Genomic DNA, 20963 nt, shown 5'->3' on the forward strand with positions numbered 1-20963 from the left:
TTGTACATGCAAAAGTGGCATGAGAATCCCTGCTTTTTAATTCGGGCTTTTCTCCGTATGAACAGCCTCGGCGCAAACTGCCATTAAACAAGAAGCTAAGGTGAGGGAGGAAGAGCATCCCATTATGTGCCTCGGCCGTGGCAATTCCAGCTGCCAATCAAAAGTGCCCGCGGAGAATACGCTCAGGTACCGGTCCAGCGCCTGAGTGCTGTACAGAGCTTTGCTGAAGCTGTCGAGCAGCGAGGCGTGCGTCTGCAGGATGATGATGTTGTAGATCACCAAGGCGACCAGCATCACCACCATCTTCAGCTCGTAGTTGATCCTCAGGAAAACCGAGCACGACACCAAGCCCAGAATGCAGCAGTAGATGAAGTACTGTGGGGGATACGCGCGTTCAGTTCCTTGTTTCATCTCGATTGACGGTCCGAACAGAAACTCTCACAATCGACCCTTAGCTCAAGCCTCGGCGGTACTCACAAGAGGCATTTTCCTCCGCAGAATTCCCGTTGGCATTCAAATGCGGGAAGGCTACTTCATGTAACGTTCAAGAACGCGGTAAATAATCGTGACGTGCTGGCCGGGATAGGCCTCTCGTGTGCACGTTCAGAATGAATCAGTCACAGAGAGGGGAAGCTTTTGATCTCACAAGAAATCCCCTTGCGTGCGAGACATGTCGGCTTCTCGAGCGATTCGCTTCAACTTCTCCGCGTTTTTTTTGTTTTTTTTCTTGCTTGGTGAGAATCTCACCATGTCAAAATGATCACGCCTGCAGCAACCAGGGAGCTCTGGGTTGTCTTTCTTGGAATACTTACCGGGAGATAAAATCGGCTTTCGCCCGCTGATTGAGCCTGGTCGTCCGGCATGGGCATGGTGCCATTTGTTAGATTCGCAGGGGGACCGCTTGCGATCGCTTCAGGGGAACCCACTGCGGAGACTTCCTGCATGGATTTCCCAGGATCCTCCACAAAGAACTGCAAGCAATTCCAGAAGTCGTGAATTCGGGCTCAAATTATGACTGACTGTATACGCTAAAAACAGTATTCACAAAATAATAATAAGAATTTTAATAAGGCACATTTTGAAGCCCCAATTACAAAAATAAATAAAAGATCTCTTCGCACGATAGCGTTTCCATGTCAGTAAACGTATGACAGTTTATTGTCATTTCTATTTAAATAACAAAAGCCGCATCATCTCATTCGATTGAATGAAAGTGATGATCAAGCGCGTCACGGGACCGAGACAAAGTCGAGCACACATGTCAGGCCTCATGTAAATCTACAACCGAAAGTGTTGGTGGCGATGTGCGCTTGACGCACCAAGCGCTTGTCGCGGCCGTCACACATTATCAAAGCGCGCGCGGATTCGTACCGCTAATTAAACGCGAAACGTGACAATGAACATGGGGATCCTGTCGCCGCCTCACAAAGGCACTCGTTGCCGTGCGTGCCAGGTTCTCACCATGTTGAAGACGGCCATCACGAGGATCAGGGCGGTGGTCGTCATGGTGAGGACCAGTCGCAGCCAAGGATTGTTGGTGACGATGATGCGGGAGGAAGCGTTCCACCAGGGGAAAGAGCACACCGGCCCCTTCCGTCCTTGCTTGGACATGCAAAAAAAACCCCCCCCAAATGACATCAAGGTATAAAAAGATGAAAGAATTGCGTACTTTTATTTGTCTTGACGAATGAAATGAGCTTGTTTTCAAGAGGGCAGTCTTGTCTCATGCAAATGAGGCTTTGCTGCCGCGCCCCTTTCACTGCCAGGTAAACGCTGAGGGCAGATTTAGTGACCATGATGACAAAGGGGCACTGTGTCCAAAAAAAAAAAAAAGCTAGCACAAACTGCAAAATCCATGCAAGCCAATTTTTTCCCTCATAGAATCTGCACTTGATCACGGCGCCACTTTTTTTTTTGTGCCAATAGCCGCGCCGATCTGTGTATGTGGCGCATGCAGCGGACGGGAAGTCAGGGCAGGAGAATCGCAGCGTCGGTGCAAGTGTTATGTAAGTTAGCCATACGAGCTGTACACCCGGGACTTATCGGAGGAACATGCAGAGTCCACACAGGAACGCCGGAGCTTTCAAACCCCGAACCTCAGAAATGTGCTCAGCACTCACACGCTGTGCTCCCCCTTCTATGTCAGAATCTGGTGAAATTCAAATAATTTACAATCATAATTGTAATTCGGTCACAGGCAATGTTGAGGTCTAGAAAATCTTTAGTTGGTTGTGTAATTTCACACGTGGGTGAGCAGGCACTCCCGGAAGTAATCTGGGTGCACAACACCTCATTATTTAACGCGGCTGACATTTCTCCAGATTGAAAGAAAGTGCTTTTAAACAGTGTTTTGTTCTCACTGTCGACCAAGAAGAAAAAAAAACCAAAACAAGAAAGCAAATACCTTGTCCTTGATGTTGGACACCCACTTTTTCTCCCCTCCATTTGCGTGTCTACCGTGAGGACCTTTTATCAAGTCCCTCTTGAACAATAGACAAGAGATTTTCAATTTCTATGACAACCTCATTGAGTATTCCCGGCCACCCTTTTTAAGCTTTTACTGAGAAACGCGCGCCGAATTAATGACCTTTGCAAAAAAAAACAATCCCTTTCTAAGTGACAAGCGGGTCGGACGTCAAGGTTATTGATAAGCGTCGGTGCAATGGAGGCGACCCATTTGCTGGTGGACTAATACACTCTCCAGAGAAACGAAGTTGGAGACCGATGAGGTCTTAAGGTGGCAGGATGTTGTGTGAAGATGAATCCCAAAACACCCGGGACACTTTGTAGCTTGCAAATAAAAACGAGCTCAATGTTACAATGCACTCATTAGGAGCCCTCGAGGAAATTCAATTTACACCCTGGTGTGAACTTATAAGATTTTCTCATTGTCATTACTGGGGTGCTGTGAGTAGATTTGAACCCCCCTTCCTCCCCCCCAAAAATGAGCCTTTTGGAATAAGACTGTTACAAACAAACAAAACAAAAAAAATCTGCAAAACTGAGGTGAACATCGCGGAGAAATACGTTCATACCCACCAGAACGTGACCAGCAAAGCAAAGAACCAGGATCAGTGCCAAAAGCAAGAAGGCCAGGCCGAAGGATATCCCCAGCACAGCAGTTCTAAGGACACAGACACCGAAGGAAAAGCCGTGGGAGCATTTAATATCCGACTTCAGGTCAATGTCCTCGTATGCCCCCTTCGTCCTCACTCGTAAGACAAATCAGAACAACGGCAGAGTGACTTGTGACCATGTCTGACTTATATTGCCACTTCTTGCTTGCTGCTATGCCATTCAAACTTATTGCGTTGCACTTGTAACACTACTTGGCTCATCGGGTTGACATTTGTGAGACGTTAACAGCCTCCTGGATCTGACTAGTAGCCCCAAAATGTAAGACAAGCTTTGGCATACTGGTAGGACAACGGCATGAGGCCAAGGACACGCACTAGTTGACAACCGGTTGTGACTAGCACCGGTGACATTTTCGGTTTTCCGTGTAATCTTGCGCACACACGGCAACCAAGGAACGTAATGAAGATTTCTAATCGTATCCTGCCCAGCAATCCATTGATCAGAAGTCAGCATTTATCAGAGTGTAGTGAGGATCTATGTGGGGGGTTTTTTTGTTTTTTTTTTGGTCATGGCGTGACTTGAACGCATCGGCGAGTCCAATTTAAGGACATAAAGTGGATGATGTCACGGCGCGGCCCTGCCACAAATAGACCAAAGGGTAAGAGACAGCCAAAGAGGGCCAAATTAGAAAATCAATAACCGTTCAGATGCTGAATAACCCTTTTGGCCCGCCCAGGCAGTAAATTAGCATGACTCGCTCTCGTGGCCGCCGCACTTTGATTTACCTGATCTATAATCGCCGACAGCGCAGCGTCATTCCATCCCCCATCTGTATTTTAACATCCTGCCTGCCGCTCCACGGCCATCAAATTGCTTTTCCAACATCAATCTGCCGCCGCGGCCGCAGCTCAGGCGACACAGCGCGTCGACGTCTCCAGCCCGGCGACCGGAGGAGCGAACTTACTTGGGCAAGACGAGGACTTGCACGATGAAGATGCAGGAGAAAATGAGGCAGGCGCACGTGATGTAGTACTTGAACGCAGGTAAGGTTGTGGATCTGTACTGTTGACAGAGGAGAGGATGCTGTCAATTCAGGACAGAAGGATGATTGTACAGCTGCTCAGGTAACTTGTACACGAGATATACTGTGTATATACGTTTTGTATATTTCGCAGGGGTGTCACGCATTTGTTTGCATCGTTTGTATTTCCTCCATTGAAATGAAATGAAATGAAATATGAATCATCTGGTCCTTTTTGATTTTACAAAAAGAAATGCATTGGATTTTGTAATTGGTCATCACATAACCAGATCAATTATGGGAAGGACACAAAAACACACACAACACAAAAAAGAAAAATCTAATTTAGCAATTCTTTTTTTTCCATATAAGAAACTGGCTGGAGTGGTCATTTAAAAAATTGTTTTGCGGTGCCGCGCATCACATCACTTGAGGCCCACAAAACCCACAAAAGCAGATATTTAATTACATCTGGGCGCATCTGCCACGTTATTCTCAAACAGATTCGGCAGCAATTTGTTGTTTTATTTTTAATTGGCTCGCACAGCTGTTGCATTCGTTAGTCACCGTGAATCGGGATGCGGCGTTTTGTTTGTGAAGCAAAATCAACTCTTCGCTACTTGGAGGGAACTCAACGCACCCTCGACGGTTAGCCAAGTACAAAACAAGACTTTTTAAAAAAAAATGGAATTGCTTTGGTTAAGCGTTCAAGAGCGTAGAAGAGGAGACGCAGTACATACACGGCAAATTGTCGGCTACTGGAACCGTCTCTTTAATGACCTCAGTTGCACAAGTTCATAGCGATTGATGGAGTCCGAGAACAATGGTGACCGCGGGCGTTTTATATGCATTGGCTTTACCTCTGCCTCCAGGGCTTTGTTGTGAAAGAACAATGAGATCCTCTGGATGTCCTCCGACTTCAGCCACTGTCTGGAGAGCGGAGGAACAGACTATTTATTAGGCAGTTAAGCCGCACAACCTGCGTGCAAGTCATGTTTGGCATTTAAAAAATGCGTATTCGGCGTTGGTTTCCGCTTACTTCTGTGAGTTGATGCCGTCGATGGTGCGAATCATCCGCTCGTTGAGTTCTTCCTCAAACCTCCTCCTCTGCGACTTGGACCTTATTGAGCGGAGCAAGAGCGGGTTGAAATGACACATCAAAAATCAAAAACGCAGCCCCAAAAGACAATTGCGGCTGACCTTTCCCGTCGCTGGAAGTGGTACTGCCCCATCGGAACGTCCTAGCAACAAGAAACCCCGTTTTGACAGGTCAGCAATGATATTTTGAAGAGTCGTACGATCACGAGTAGTCATCGTATAACCGTCCTGACCGTGGTGTTGATCTTGCCGTTGTCCGTGCTCATGCTGTCGCGGTGGTGGAGGTTGGCGAAGGGCTTGGCGGCGCCCCACGACTCCAGGTAGCGGGTCATGCGGACGGACGCCCTCATCTTGCCGCCATCCAGAGACGGGCGAGAGCGCAAGCCCAGCAGAGGGCTGTGCTTGGCGGTCTGCCACCCCAAACACCCCCCCCCCCCCCACATATTTAAATCACGTTTTGTTAATGTAGAAAATAATTTTGGGAAGAATCTCTCTTGCTGTAGTCATGCTCTCTATTTATATGTAAGCATGAAAAAAAAATATGGCTCATCATACTAGTTCAGAGTCCATTTCTTCTCTTATGCCGACATTTCTCCATGTCCTTTTTCTGCTCTTTCCCCCCCCCAAATTTTGGAGTACTATTTCGTAATATAACCTGCGAGAACTCGCTGGATGTTCCCCAGCGATTTACATTGACCGAAGTTAAATGGAGGGTGTAACAGGCCGCCGAAAAGCGATCCCTGCGGGAATAGAAAGCGACACGGCCCTTAACGGTTGCGCTAATGCCACCGCGGGTGCACTGACAGTGACATTCGATAACAATGACTGCAAAGACGACGCATGCCGTCAGCCAGCGGTCCCTGTGTGGCCTTCTCCATTCAAAGCTTCTTGAAAATGTCATCAAAGTCCTGCCGCCTTTTTCGAATATCTGACAGGATATTAAAAAGCTCATAAATGTGAATGGAGGGAGTGCGAGGCGGAAGTCCAGCTGTACTTTGGAAGGGAGTCACATGAAACAATCATTTTGCCTGCTCTGCCCTACTTCTTTGTGCATCCAGTCCATGAATAGTCCTTTCTACTTTATATACTGTTCTGTAGATTAAGGCTGTTCATTATTATTTTTTTTTCTAACGGATCCCAGTTTAAGTATTGACTCTCAGAGTGCTCACCGATACCATTGTAACAATACTTTAGAGATATGAAATTTCAATTGCCACAATCACCCAAAAAAAAAAAGTCCTTTCGTTCTGTCACAGATGACGATTTGCCCACATGCCGCGGTAACCCGCCGTAGTATAGCGCCAACTACTGTCAGGGAGGACTTACTCAATGTTGCTCTGGGGCTACCCACGATAGGAGGGGCCTCTAAAACGTGGAAATCGGAAATACGATGTAAACAAATAAAACCCGTGCTTTTCTTTCAACAAGCAGACCTAAAAACGTACCCCAAATCTTTGAATGACAGCGTATACGGCATATCCAACGTGTCTTTTTTTTTTTTTAAACATCAAATTATCTGGGTGATTGACAGCTTTTGAAAAATCAAGAGTCGTACAAGTATTTCAATTCAAGGATGTGTCCCTGACTTTGATGTGTTCTCCACACCTTGGGGTTGATGACCAGGAAGGTGACCACGCCGTGTTCTTTCAGGTACGAGTCTCGACTCTGTCCGTCCCCTGGCTCCACCTTGTAGGAGCCCTTCAGGTACTCCAGAGTCACCGACGAGATGTGCACCCTCCTGCAGAAGACAAGCTCACATTTGGGTATCTCCTGCAGCTTGGCTGACCTCTAGTGTAATTTTCGAGCTTTTGGTAACTCCCCTAAGAAAGAAAAAAAAAAGTCAATATTGTTTTGCTTCAAACAGAAATGGATGACGGCGGCGGTGTTATTTTTCAGACTCGTGTCAGAAGGCACCACGGGGAACAAATCATGAGCCGCCTTGGTGGGACAATATCCTGGCGCTGGCCGTACAATGGCCGAATCTTAACTCCAAAAGTTGGATTGTCAAAATGCATGTCACATTCCATGATGTCAGTATGCCAACAGTGCCTAATACGGTGTGAGTGGTGTGCGTGTGTCATACCCCGGCACACCTCCCGCCTCCATGTGATTCGCCAGCGTCACGTCATGCGACCACACGTCGTATTGCCACTTGCGGAGGCCGATCACGCCGCACAGGACGTTCCCGGAGTGAACGCCGACACGCATGTTGATGTCCACCCTGGTGGCATCTCGAACTTTCCTGAAAAGCGACGCCACGTACACATTTGAAAAGGGGAAGATGTCCCGCACTGCAAAAAAAAAACATGCACGTTAGTTTTGTTGAAGACGGCAAATTGTCAAAAGGCGCGGATATGAGTGTGAAGGCCGTTGGGTTTGGGAAACAAATCATTGCATCCGACCAATTCTGCCCTGCAACAAATGACTAACGGAGACAAACAAAAACTCTTCTTTAAAAAAAAAAAAAAAAAAAAAAAGCTGTCATTTATCAGATTTATCATGCCAGAGATTTATTTCTTTTTTTTGTCATTTGTTTGGAGTCATTAATATTTGCCTGGACCAGGCTTATCAGAATGCCTTCACATTTTGTTTACTCATGAGTTCAAACAGAACTAAAGCCAGCTCTGGCTTTCTTCCTGCTCTGACGGCCACGTGTGTGTGCGCGTACGTGTGAAGAGGAGCGAGCCAAAGAGTGAGACAGAGAGAGAGAGAGAGAGAGAGCGAGAGAGAGTTTTGGTATTTTACTTGATGGCCTCACACATATCCAAGCCCATCTTCACACAATTCCTGGCGTGGTGAGGCAGAGATTCCGGCAGACCAGACACGCAATAATAACAGTCCCCCAGGATCTTGATTCGCATGCACTCGTTTTCCTAACGGGAGGACAAAGAGGAAAATATGGAAGAAATGTTTTGAACGTGTCCAAAATCGTGCTCCTTTCTGACAAATTGATGCGCGGTTTGTGCCGTTTCTGGGGGGGGGTTTCCCTCCTTGAGACCATCGGTTCTCAAATCTTTCAACAGCAAGTCACGCCTGAAAGTATACCAAGCTCTCCGTTTCAAATCATGATTCGATTCAAATGCGTAGCACAAAAGTCCTAAAGGTTTGCAACTAAATAAATGACGTGCAGACTGGTTTCTCGACGGGCATTTTTTTTTTTTTTTTTTTGTCGTGAAGCCATATTTGGAGTCATCCTGATAGCGTTGATTGGATGTCACCTTTTGGAAGTATATTTTCAACTTTTGAGAAGCATCGCTTTCGACACATCCATCAAGGCCAACATCGCGCACCCACTCACATAACATGAGTCTACATTCCACATGTGGGATGCGGAGCATCAGCTCGTGGCTGGACCGGTCTTATATAACAGCGGCTCCGTCCACCGGCGGGCACGAAGCGTCAAGAGCCTGACTCAAGCTCTCAGAAGCTTTTGCGGCCCACGTGTTTTATAGCCCTTTTCCACCATAGAAATTAAAAATCGGTGCTCGTTCGGCGCTAGAGCCAGGGCTGTGCTTCGTTGGTGCTTAACGAGTTCTTACGAAGTACACTTTTGGTTTTCCATCGGCAAAGAGACGAGTTCGGAGCTACATCGTTACGTCATCGTAAAGCGCACCGACGTCACCGCTTACGTCGACGTTTACCCAAGAGCGCCTGCGCCATTATTAATACTACTACTACTACTACTAATAATATGCTGTTCGTATCTGCTAGGCAACGTAGCATAGCATCGAGGCCGGCTGCGAGTCAGTGATTGCATGCTATCCGGCCATATCCGCCGTCGCTCTTCCGGTGGGACACAATCGCGCCGGAGTTTGTGCAAAACCTCCGCGTGTCCAGGGAGTTGTTCCTCCACATCTGCGATCATCATAATAACCCCAGACCACACCCCCTGACATCGTTGGTGTCAGAGTCTGGCCCGAACAATAATTGGGGCCAGCTTAAGAGGACCAGAGCCAATTTCGGTGGTGGAAAAAGAAAGAACTGGTGCTAACCTGGGCACTGGCCCGGAAAAAGCACAAGCACAAGCGTGGTGGAGAAGGGCCATTAGAGGGGCCGTGAATGGCCGCAGGACAGGGGCAGAGATGTGTTGATTGACCGTCATTTGATCGACGGCGCCAGACAGACTCTCTCATTATTATTTTTAATGAGGCACATTGATCAGGCGGTACCAAATCAGTAAAGGAGCCATTATTTTACCCGTTACTTTATTTCTAATCATTGAAGTCTAAAAAAACTTTTAACAAGGCTGAAGCATTTGTCACCTGTGAAAATCTTACTCCGTCCCCAGATTAACTTTGCCCGATTTGAACATACGGCAACAGTGAATAGGATTTTCCACATTAAAAATGAAATGGTTTCCGACCGTGCATACACACAGCTAATTTTGGTCAAAATTGAAGGTTAAAGAGATGGCATTTGTTTTTTTCCACTCATCATGAAAGATGAAGTAAAAAGCTCTGCTTCAGCAGAAACTGCTTAATGAAATGCATTTTTTTGAAATTGGCTTTTAGCTAATTTTGAGGACAACAAAAACAAGTATCAAGAGCCAAATCTTTTTTAAGGCATACTAGACAGCCCATATATTACATATTTGGAAAAACATTTCAGGTACCATCATTGTGTGGCAAAATAAAACCAAATTAATCCAAAGGCAGCTCGGTGGTGTACAGGTTGTGATTGGCTTCAGCTCGCTAGAGAAAGTGGTTGGATGGATGGCTGATTTACATTGAAATACTGTACACGGACGGTAAGGAACATTTTTGTGACCATACCTTAGCAATCTGGTCAAACTTTCCAAAAAGTTCGTTGAGCATGTGCACGAGCTCCCCTGGTGCGCAATCGCTGGCCAGCCTGGTGAAGCCCACGATGTCAGCATAAAGAATACTGCGGGAATCGGGAACAAAGAGCAATTTGCCCTCATTGCACCTTAAAGGAGGCTTTTGTATCTTTCAAGGGAAAACCCCCCCCCCATCATATTTTCTTGTTACATGCACAGCACTTTGTTCCAGCTACGGTTGTTGTTCCAGCGCTATAGAAAGGAAGTTGAGTATCGCGCGCATGTGTGATTGTTTCCCAACCTCTGGCGCGCGCACGCACGCACACACACACACACACACACACACACACACACACACACACACACACACACACACACACACACACTCTTGAAGGCCACTTAAGGATATTGTCATATTCTTTCCTTGTTTCGGAAATCAGCTTTCCAGAGGACATTCCTCGGAGAGGCTCTCACGTTAAGCCCAAATGATTGTACTCGCCTCGCTTTTGTACATGAAAAGGGGGAGGGGGGAGAGATAAAGTGACCTCAGCATACAATGAAGGCGGATTAACGCTGATTTGATATTGTCCATGGCAACAATATGAATACAAAGATTGGGAGGAGGGGAAGGACAGACGACGACGGTAAGGAAATAAAAGCAGGTGATCGAAGATGAAAGGATGCCAGAGTGGGTCGCAGTCCAAGACAAGACGATGATGGGCAAGTAGGGGGGGGGGGGGAGGACATTGTGTCATAGTTTCAACAAAAGAGCAGAGAGGAGCGATGAGAAAATCAATTCACCTGACGTTGGTGTGCCGCTGCACGTACAGATTGTGGAAGTTGTTGGTGTTCTCGGTGCGACCGAACTTTGGGCCCTGAAGCCGCTGGATGATCTCGGCTTTCATCACTCTGGCGATGTGAGACGGCAACAGGGACAGGAGCAAACGTTCCTAAGGAGTGGGGAGTCGGGGGGGGGGCAGGTGGGAAAAGTGACTTGATAAATCATGAATGGAGTCGATCGCAGCGATGGGCAACTGCTGGCCCGCGGGTCCACTCTGAGCGGCCTCCGATGAATTAAAAACAAGTCACATGCCTTTTCCACAATAAAAGATCATCCATCCATCCATTTTCCGAACCGCTTGATCCTCACTAGGGTCGCGGGGGTGCTGGAGCCTATCCCAGCTGTCTTCGGGCAGTAGGCGGGGGACACCCTGAATCGGTTGCCAGCCAATCGCAGGGCACACAGAGACGAACAACCATCCACGCTCACATTCACACCTAGGGACAATTTAGAGTGTTCAATTAGCCTGTCATGCATGTTTTTGGAATGTGGGAGGAAACCGGAGCACCCGGAGAAAACCCACGCAGGCCCGGGGAGAACATGCAAACTCCACACAGGGAGGCCGGAGCTGGAATCGAACCCGGTACCCCTGCACTGTGAAGTCGACGCTGTGAAGTCGACGTGCTAACCACTGGACTATCATGTGTTAATTCATGTGGGAAAAAAAAATGTACAAACTGAGTGAGGTTTTGCACTTAAAGTTGATTTTGAAGTCGGCCATTCCCGATTTAGACAAAAGATTCCGAAGGCATTCCGAGATTTTGAATCTGGAACATCAAAAATTGGTCGGATGAACGAACCCTTTGCTCACTGTGCGGCCGATTTTCACACACACACGCAAAAAAAAAAGCGTGGCACGCTGCCCTGCACTTTGGTCGGTTTTGTTGAAGGGTTTGTAACGTCACATAACTATAGCTGTTGTGGGGTGCTTTCATTTAGTAGAATGCCCATTCGGTGTTCCAGGCTGATGTTTCAGACGTGCGTTTCGTGTGTATGCTAGAGACCGAGTAGCCGCCTTAGGGGGTGTGACTCACAAATGCAGCTAAGAGCACCGAGGGTCATTACACCGTTCGCTCACAGCTCCGACTCATTTCCTAAAACACAGCGGAAAATTAACAAGATTGAGAGGTTGCGGGGTGCTGGGCTGCACCAAAAATAGACAACTTCACTGCATGCCTCTCTTATTACAAGGATGTTGGATAAATGGACTAAAGTAGTCAGTGGTAGGTAACGAGTGGGATGGTTTGCCATTTTGCTTTTACACTCCCAATTTCCGGAGCGGGTCGGATGCATTGAAATATTACATATTATACAACGCTCGCCGTCATTGAGAGCGTTCACACTGTGTCATGTCCATCGACATTAGAGATCGAGAGAGAATTATACGCTGAAATGGAAATCTTTTTCGGAAAATATACAAAGCTCTACGATTGACTGCCGAGCAATGTTCCGCCTCTTTCCCAAAATCAACCGGGATCGGCTCCAGCTCACCCCCGTGACCCTTCCGAGAATGGGCCCCTGTCGCAAATGGATGGCTCGTCATAGCCAGTCCCACCTGAGTGTACTCTCAGTTATTAATTTGGGCTCTCGGTGCCCTTTCACGGGCTCAAACAAACGGTGAATGTCAAGTTTTTAATGCCAAGCAAATGTCACAGAAAAATGCCTCCTTCCATATGGTATTGGGAAATAATCAAATTAACCTTAACTAAAGTTAATTGCCCTGTTGGGATCAATAGGTTTCTCCATCTGAATCTGACAAAGTGAGCTATGAAAATATTTTGCAGGGGAATCGGTTGTAATTTATTTTTGGCTCTCGGAAAAATCCGCACAATAAATATTTTGTAAAAATTCCGAATACCCATCCATCCATTTGACGTGCACGCTCACGGCTGACAACGAGGCACTCTGGTGGCCAGGCAGCTGACTATATGAAGGGAGGAAGCATTTTGGGGGTGGGGCTAATTGCACGTCGCAAATGCGGCGGACAACATTGAAGTCGATATTTAGTGGCAGAGGAGCAACTTTTGCCGCACTCCGAAGTACATCATATGAGGCCGTTTTAGCCACGCCCAGAAATCGTTTCTTCTCTCTTGATCCTCAACCCCACGAATGCATCGGTTGTCCGTTTCTACCTGCTGGTGCTTCTCAAACTCCAGCTTGATGGGGGACTTGATGCAGTTACAGGTGTCCTGGTAGGTCTGCTTGAGCGCCAGGTCCATCAGGTGCTTGTGGTACGCCCCCGCCAAGTTACCGCAGGTGAAGATAATCACGTTGGCCAGGATCTGCACACCAAAAAGAACACGGCGTTTAAAAAAAGCGCACCGCGGTGACGCACGGTTCCCCGCCATCTCCGCCTACATGATTACCTTGGAAAACCAGATAAGAGCGCACACTTCAACCGCACTTTTCCACCTCTGTGTCAACCGCAGGCTGTTTAAAACTGTGGCCGTGCATATCAATAGGTTGTCCTTTGCTCCGCTAGCCAAGGGCAACGGGCTTCTTTAGACGCGTTTTATTTTGTGTGTGTGTGTGTGTGTGCGTGTGCGCACACATCTTGGGCATCACTTTGTGGAAGTCTGGCCAAGACTTGACATTTCCCTCCATCTCTGGGCTTTTGATGGCACTTAGTGTATTTATGGAGACAATCGGAGCATATATCATGTGTGAAACAATGCTTGATTTGGATAAGTGGACATAATTCACCAAAATTAGTTTTCGTTCCAGACGCACTGCCGAGTCTATTTTTGGACTTTACTCGTTAAGTAGAGTGGGACCTTGATTTTGACTTGAATTGGTATCGTGACCAAGCTTAAGCATTTTACTCACGGATCAGATCAACTTACTGTTTTGAAATGCCATCGATCTCTCCCAGCCGCCCCCCCCCCCCCCTCCCCCCCTTTTAGTTACTTTTCAATCACCCTGCAGATCTCCAGGGCCCAAAACTGAATTACTGTCTCACCTGCCAGACGAGAGCTTCCAAGTCCTTGGCGACGGAAGCCAAGCAGACGCTGAGGGTGACGGTGTGCGACAAGCAGGTGACGGCGCTGGCCATGATGGCTCCTCGCATGGAGAAAGGCAGCATGGTGTATACGACAAACACAATGAAAAGGAAGAAGGACACCTGAAAACACAAAAGACGAACACAACTATCGGTGTGAGAGGAATTCCTCCAAAATCTATTTCGTGTGGCGGAAATTGTGAAATGACTGCCAGTGCCTCAACCTTCACATGTCAAAATACAAAACCAACTTTAAGGAAGTTTTATTTATCATGAAGTGAATAATTCAAATCACGCGCTACCAAAACAAATGTGAGTGCAATTCCCTACATTGGGCACCCCTACACAATTTTCCGACGGTGATCGTGCGGGTCTCATCAAAGTGCGACTTCTGACGCTGTCCTTGTGGGCTTCCTCTGCGGTCAGCCCACCCTTTCCTGTTGTGATGGTCACCATCGCAGACAGGTCACCGTTTCAACCAGATCAACTCTGACCTTCCTGCCTTGTCTGTCTGTTGTCTTCCTGTGTCTTCCAGTGTCCGCTGAGGGCGACAGCTATTTGGCACATGGGATCTGCGCATACGTGTGCAAGCCAGATATATATATATATATATATATATATTTTTTTTTTTTTTTTGGTGCAGCCTTTTACCAAGCACAAACAAGCTTCCAGTAGTGAGATAAGTGACGGTAAGGCGGCCAGAGTCGCAGGTCCAGAAGACTCGATCCCGCGCAAGACTGAGGGAAAGAGCCGCTCGGTATAGGCTTCCCGTTGCCATGGGAACCAAGAAGGGTGACGTCGGAAAAGCGCTCGAGCCTCCCGTAGATGGAGAGTGCGGCGTCCAGTAATTTTAAGGTGGAATTGACGTTGGCAGTCCAATTTCAGGCCCGTCACTCCCCGGGCCCTGCGAAGCCAGCTAGGTGCATTTCATCTCCGCCGTCCTCCCGCCTGAATGTTAATACGCCCTTCCCAACACCTCCAGATGGGAGCTGCGGCCGCCATCGCCGGGCTTCGGCTACCTTGATTACCTCCCACTCTGATGTCAGCGCCTCTGATCGCAGAAACCAGCGGTAAGCTTCCAGAATATCCCGCTCTCTTACCTTGACAGCAGCGCCTTCACTAAAGACTCAATTTCTTTCGCCGGTGATTCAGTTTAGCAAGGAAAGTGATTCTTGTGTTCCTCCCATTCCAAATGGTATCACTCTTTCTAGTATCCCATCCCGCTCAAATGGTCACAACACAGATCCCTGTGCAGCTGGCCAGCTGGTGGTAGGGCCATTGCACAACGACGTAAGACGTCCGTCCACTCCACGCTCTAAAAACAGTTGGCTCAAAAAATCAAGTGCTTTCGCAAAACAATGGAGCGATACTTGAGTCAACCCAAAGTTGTGGGTTGTTTTGCACAAAGCAACATGGAAAATTGAGTCATTTTTCTGAAGACAAACCCCAAATATTTGCGGATGGGTCCGTTTTTGACCCACATTGGGTTATTTTTGACTCAACAGTTTTAGAGTGCAGTGCCTATAGGGACACATTTCTGGATTATTCATTTGATCCAAAATCGTGTCAAAAGAATACTCCGCAAAACAACCCCTTAAATTGTGGGTTGTTTTTTTGTACAAAAAAGGGGAAAAAAATGGGTTGTTTTGTAAAAAAAAGGGTTATTCCCTTTTGACCAAATTTGACCAAAGACTGTGTTTAGACTGTAAACTTACCACCCTGGCCTCTGCTGCATGAATTATTATGATTACTTTTTTTTGTCAAGGGTAATTAAAAAACACTTGAACCTTTTGGGGTCCAGCAGACAACCCCCCCAAAATGACAAGTTTTAGGCTCAGTAGTAATCACTCACGATTTTGCCACTGGAAAGCATCCTGCAGGCTGTTGTTGACAAATATTGTATATAAGTGCAAAGGGTCACTTTTTATAGTTTGTCAAAGGAAGGATGGTAGCCAAAAGTGGAATGGTATTGTTTACGTTTTGAACTTTAAAACATCATTTGATGCAATTTAGTATACACCCCCCCCCCCCAAAACAAAACAAAAACAAAAAGGGGTACATTCGAAAATGCTTGATGGAAACCAGGCTGGGTTGTAAATGTTTCCGAGTAAGCGTAAGGACACGTTGAGTCATCTGTGTCCGAGCGGCCCCTCTCGCCAGAGAGACGGGGGCCCTGCTCAGAAATTGAATAAAGCCCCGGACCAAAAGGTTAACGGCGCTCGATGGGAGCTTGTACTGTATGCGGACATGACTGCCCGACTCTGGCATTCCTCCGACACAGTCTGTTTGACAGCCGTGTTTATCTGTTTGTGTGCACAGATTGCATGTGAGCAAGCAAAAAAAGCCCATGTTGCTTTTGTCTCCTTCTGGTCCAGACCTTTTGTGTGATTAGCTCTGTGGGCTCAAGTAATCACCATCCAGGCAACCCACAGAGAGGTAGCTGCAATTTCATTTTTTTTCCCCCTCCCCTTTCTTCTCTCATTACATCCCCCCACTCGCTTTCCTTCCTTATTTCTTGGAGAAAGTCAGCGCTGATTTCGCCGCATGGGATGTGCGCCGCTCTATATTGTGTCCCAATATTTTTGCGTCTGTCGGCGCGATAAGATGGATGGAGAGAAAGAGCTATAGAGTGATTAATAATTCAGATTGATAGTGCTCCCACAGGTGGCCGATGATAAAAATATCTCCCGTCATGGAGGAAGAGGCAAAGAATTGTCACCGGGGGGGGGGGTTTGGGTCTGAGCGTGTGTGAGGAATCGGCACAAAACCAGGGCAGGGGGGTCGGAGTGTTGGCGGCAGGTGGGGAGAGGGTGGGATTTGATGAATATGTGGAGACAAGGTGTGAGATGGAGAAAATAGGATTCCCAAGACAGCGAGTGAGGAGGAGCTCTGGCTCGGAGGACGAATGTGTCTGACTGCTCCTTTGCTCGCATCAGACCTAATTAAGACTTGTCACACGTGGAATTAATTTAGACGCACGGGCACGCACGCATATAATGTCCACGCGCGGTCAAAGACCCACCGTCGGTCTGATGTGTAAAAACAGGACTTGTATGAATGGAGGCGTCTCATGGAAGCGTAATAATGCTTACGAGATTGAAGCTGACGGTTTTATCGGAACCCGTCTCCGGACTTCTGCGTTTATAAATTGCAATACATACAAATTGCTTTTACCTGGTCCCAGGGACTGAGGATCCCTCCGGAAAACATGAACAGGTAACCCATGGTGACGAGACATGCCCATATAAGGAGGGAGAAGAGGCGGAGCATACGCTTGAAAATGGACTCGATGCAGACGAGAATGAAGATGGACAAGAAGAGGAAAAGGGCCGTCGGCACCGTGATTAGAAAGGTCAGGTGGTCCTCGGTATTCTGAGAAGAGAGAACACATTTACAGGATGTTTACTGATTATGGTAATGCACAGAAAAAAACACCCCCAAAAAATCAGAAAGCCTGCATTTTAAAACACACCTGAACTAAGAACCGCCGCACAGCAAACAACGTGGCCAAATGCGATTGAAGTTGACCTTTGCAAAAAAAATTACCGGTCGTGGCTCACTCACACTCACATGGAAAAACTCTGACCCTGTATCTGGTTTTAACCATATACAACATACTGTACTGTATTATTTTCTTGTAAACCACAAAAACATGGCGGGATTGTCAAAGGAGGAAGTGGATTGCCAAAAATCGCAAAAACTGGCAAGGAGGCTAAAGTGCTATCGTGTGGATATTTGGAGATGCTCTTGGCAACGATCGATTACACACGCGTATTTCAGCGACAGAGACTCTCCGCACTTTGCTTTCCACCCGGGCGTACATATGACATTGTAAAGATAGTCGACTATGATTGTAAAACAACCCAGTTCAATTGGTTTCAGCTACGTGCGCCTGTTCGAGGAAACAATTTCTTCCTATCTCCAGATCACCATCGGCAAAGCTAAAGAGCTGCCAAAAGAGGTCACCGACAAGATTATAGACATGGACAAGGCTGGGATCGCGTCAGCAAAAGGCTTGGCAACAATTGGCACCATTATTCCAAAGTGGAAGACACACAAAAGACCATTGATTGCCCTTGGTCAAGAGCTTCTGAGGATGCCGAGTTATGAAAAGCTTTTATCCTGGCAACATTTAGATAACCCCGCCTATTTATTTTTTGTGTCTGTTTTCCACCTTCTAAAAACAACAACAAAAAAAAAAAAACCCTGAACAGAAAATTGAATTCGGGTAAGTGCATAAATGACCTATCAGAAACGGCAAACACACACCATCAACATTATTCTCATCGAAGGCCATTAAAAACACTCGGTGCTACTTTTTCACCTTAGACCTGACAACTCGCGTCGAGCTAACAGCAGCAAAGCGCTTGCTATCTTTTGGCATGCTAATGAGTGCAGCCGGTCCTCGCAGGGACCGAGGCACAACATGACACAAACAGATGAACAGACTGCAAGCGCAATAGACAGACGGTCTGAGCCCGGAGAATGTGCTTGAGTTTCACTTCTGCGCTCGCGCGGTCAAAGTCAGCATTTTGGACGCTGTCAACACACACTCATGTACACACACCATCCAATTAATGCACTTGAAACATTTGGCTAAGCAGAATTTTCTCACCGCCCATTAACTTACTCGTGTTAAAAATAAGCAATCACGTGTCGGCAGAGGTGGCGAAAGTACTCGCGCTCAGTACTTTGTAGAAGTACATAGTTGAGAGAAAAAGACTTGGAAATGAACTACTAATTCAACTACTGTACTTAGTTTAAGGTTATAAAAAAAAATGCATTGCCTTTGCATTTCCTTTATGTGTTAGCGTGATTTTTGAGCATTAAGCTAGCGGCCATTTTTGCAACGGTATGTATGGTTGTAAAATTCAAATGGGAGTGGCAATAAACAACTTGAAGCCTCTTTTTGGAAAAATTGTTGCCTATCTGCTAAACTACTGCTTGTTGTGATCTCAAAGTTGTGGCTCTTATTTTGAAAAAAAAAACCCCTACAAATTTATGTCACTTGTATATCAAAGCACAAGTGAATTTGGGGGTTACTTCCCACCACTGCATGAACACGATTGGAAAGTTGTGGTCAAGGAGACGTTATCAGCCGTGCCTCTAGTGACTAATTTGAGAGGGACTTGACTCGTTGAGAAATGTCGAGGCCCCACAGCCGAATAGTGCTACAGATGAAGCCTTGTGAAGTGTATTAGTGTAATGTAGCTTTTGTAAGGTAGTATGAGTCATGGTCTGGCACAGGGGTCCCGCGGGATTCGACTACTGACGCCACCGCGCTCTTTTCAGCTCAAGTGCACAATAGAGTCCTGGAGAGGATGGGAGCCAAGCACCACGCTTACACAAGACATCCCAACAATGCATTTTAGCTCTGTGCAAACGCGGGCACTTTTTGTACGTTTCAAAATGTCGAAAAATGCATTCCTTAATTGATCATTTCATCATCTTATGTATTCTGTGTGGTTTTTATGATGATGTCATGAAATCACTGCATGTGGAAGTTGCAAATCGAATCTTGAAGCGGGACAAGCGCTAAAAATCCCACAGTGCTCCAATTATCAGGGTGTGATCAATTGAGAAAAAAAAAAGATGAAAAAATGGTGAGCATTATAAAATTTCGTCAGGCTTTTTTTTTTTTGAGTTATCGCATCGATCTCTCTTGATTTGTCAAACCCTGCTGCAAAAGGACTTCTATTAACACGCCACCATGTAGACGCATGCGTGTATATAAATCGAACAATTTCAAGCGACTTATTTTTGCCCTGAAAAGTGCAGATAAGCTAAAGAAGGAAATGAGACACTTCCTTGGACAAACACACCCAAACAACAAGCACGTACAGTGACCTTTTACAGAATGGGTGGAGTACTCCACATCACCATCAAGTCCAAATTCCATCACTCGCGGGTCCGATCACGGCGTGCCTTCATTTGACGAGCAGCCGTTCTGTTTTGGTGACATTGCTTGAGGCCAAGCTGATGAAAATACATGGCATCCTTCCCTTCCCGCTCCAGCTATATTCCAACCATTCTTCGTTGACCAGCGCGAATAACAATACGACACGCAGCCGTCCGACGGCAATAAATTAGAAAAGTAATGAGGGGGATCGGTGCGCACGGTGGGAATACAGTGACTGACAGCGGGCAATGACATCTATTGATCCGGTTCAAATTCAAATACAAGATTGATTGTTTATGATGGAGGTGGCATGAATACAAGAGAACCTCAGAGATGACGCACAGACCACAAAAGGAGATAAAGTGCCAAAAGAGAGAAAAAAAGGGTGCTTTCCTTTGTATGGAATTCCATATAAAAAAAAACTGAGAGAGAAAACATCACTTCATAAACAATAGCTTGCGTCTATGGTCCGAACAAAAGCTCTCTCTTGACAAAAGCACTAACGCCTGCGTCGCTGTGAATGGCGCTCACGCCGCCTCTTGAGCCACTTGGCAATCCCAGCGTTGTCATTTTGAAGTGGCGCTACACAGTCGCTCAGCTTGCCGCAATTAATGAATCGTATACTCGTTTCTTTTTTTTCTTTTGACAAATAATTCAAAAGAGAAGCGCATCCATCGCTTATGTAAACAGCAAAAAAAAAATAAAAAATTAATTAACAATGCTGCTCTCAAATCAAGGCCAAATATTCACCAAGCAGCTGTTTGGCAGCTAGTTAACAGTTCTCGGCGGAGAGTCCACACAATGCAAAAAAACGCCACAGACGGGCGAACGAATAACATCGGCTTTTAAGCACTGGCTATGTGAACACACATGGTGCAGCAAGCTATTTAGACAGGAACAAACTACGACTCACACTTGTATATTCATTATCCTCTGTGAAGAAAGTCTCATTTTACTGCAGCTAACTCAGTTGGGACGTCTAATTATATGTATGTGCATCTGTATAACACTGCCCCCATGTGGCACCAGAAAAATAAGAATCGAATTGAAGCAAGAAAAAAAAAACGGCAAAAAAAAAAAGATTTAATTCTCTACATTTCATTTAATTATGTGACATCTATGTTTTATTAAAGCATATAAAATGTGTTGTTTTATTGGGCATGTCTACTTGTTTTAATATGTCTTGAACACTCCAATTTTCTGCTTCTATTGGATGTTCATTTTGCTGAAGTAAACAATTTGTCTTGGCTC

At 46.3% G+C, this 20963-nt stretch overlaps 1 protein-coding gene across 3 annotated transcripts in view; it reads right to left on the bottom strand.

The window, feature by feature from the left end:
- adcy2b (adenylate cyclase 2b (brain)) overlaps nt 1–20963 on the bottom strand; it is a 28691-nt gene that overhangs the window by 6274 nt on the left and 1454 nt on the right. For all 3 annotated transcript variants that reach the window (XR_015103709.1, XM_086136674.1, XM_086136676.1), the window contains exons 2-18: nt 16988–17185; nt 13775–13936; nt 12948–13097; nt 10776–10924; nt 9970–10081; nt 7943–8070; nt 7281–7439; nt 6803–6935; nt 5431–5607; nt 5300–5340; nt 5139–5219; nt 4960–5029; nt 4043–4140; nt 3040–3124; nt 1462–1602; nt 813–971; nt 191–375 (exon numbers count right to left, since the gene is read on the bottom strand). Coding sequence is in view for 2 of the 3 variants with exons in the window: in XM_086136674.1 (XP_085992800.1) it covers nt 191–375; nt 813–971; nt 1462–1602; nt 3040–3124; nt 4043–4140; nt 4960–5029; nt 5139–5219; nt 5300–5340; nt 5431–5607; nt 6803–6935; nt 7281–7439; nt 7943–8070; nt 9970–10081; nt 10776–10924; nt 12948–13097; nt 13775–13936; nt 16988–17185 (2228 nt within the window). In the remaining variant the exon portion in view is untranslated. The remainder of the gene's footprint in view (nt 1–190; nt 376–812; nt 972–1461; nt 1603–3039; nt 3125–4042; nt 4141–4959; nt 5030–5138; nt 5220–5299; nt 5341–5430; nt 5608–6802; nt 6936–7280; nt 7440–7942; nt 8071–9969; nt 10082–10775; nt 10925–12947; nt 13098–13774; nt 13937–16987; nt 17186–20963) is intronic.

Source organism: Hippocampus guttulatus, chromosome 18 (genome assembly GCF_054856545.1).
Source record: "Hippocampus guttulatus isolate MCC_2025c chromosome 18, RoL_Hgut_1.0, whole genome shotgun sequence".
NCBI classification, from domain to species: Eukaryota; Metazoa; Chordata; class Actinopteri; order Syngnathiformes; family Syngnathidae; genus Hippocampus; species Hippocampus guttulatus.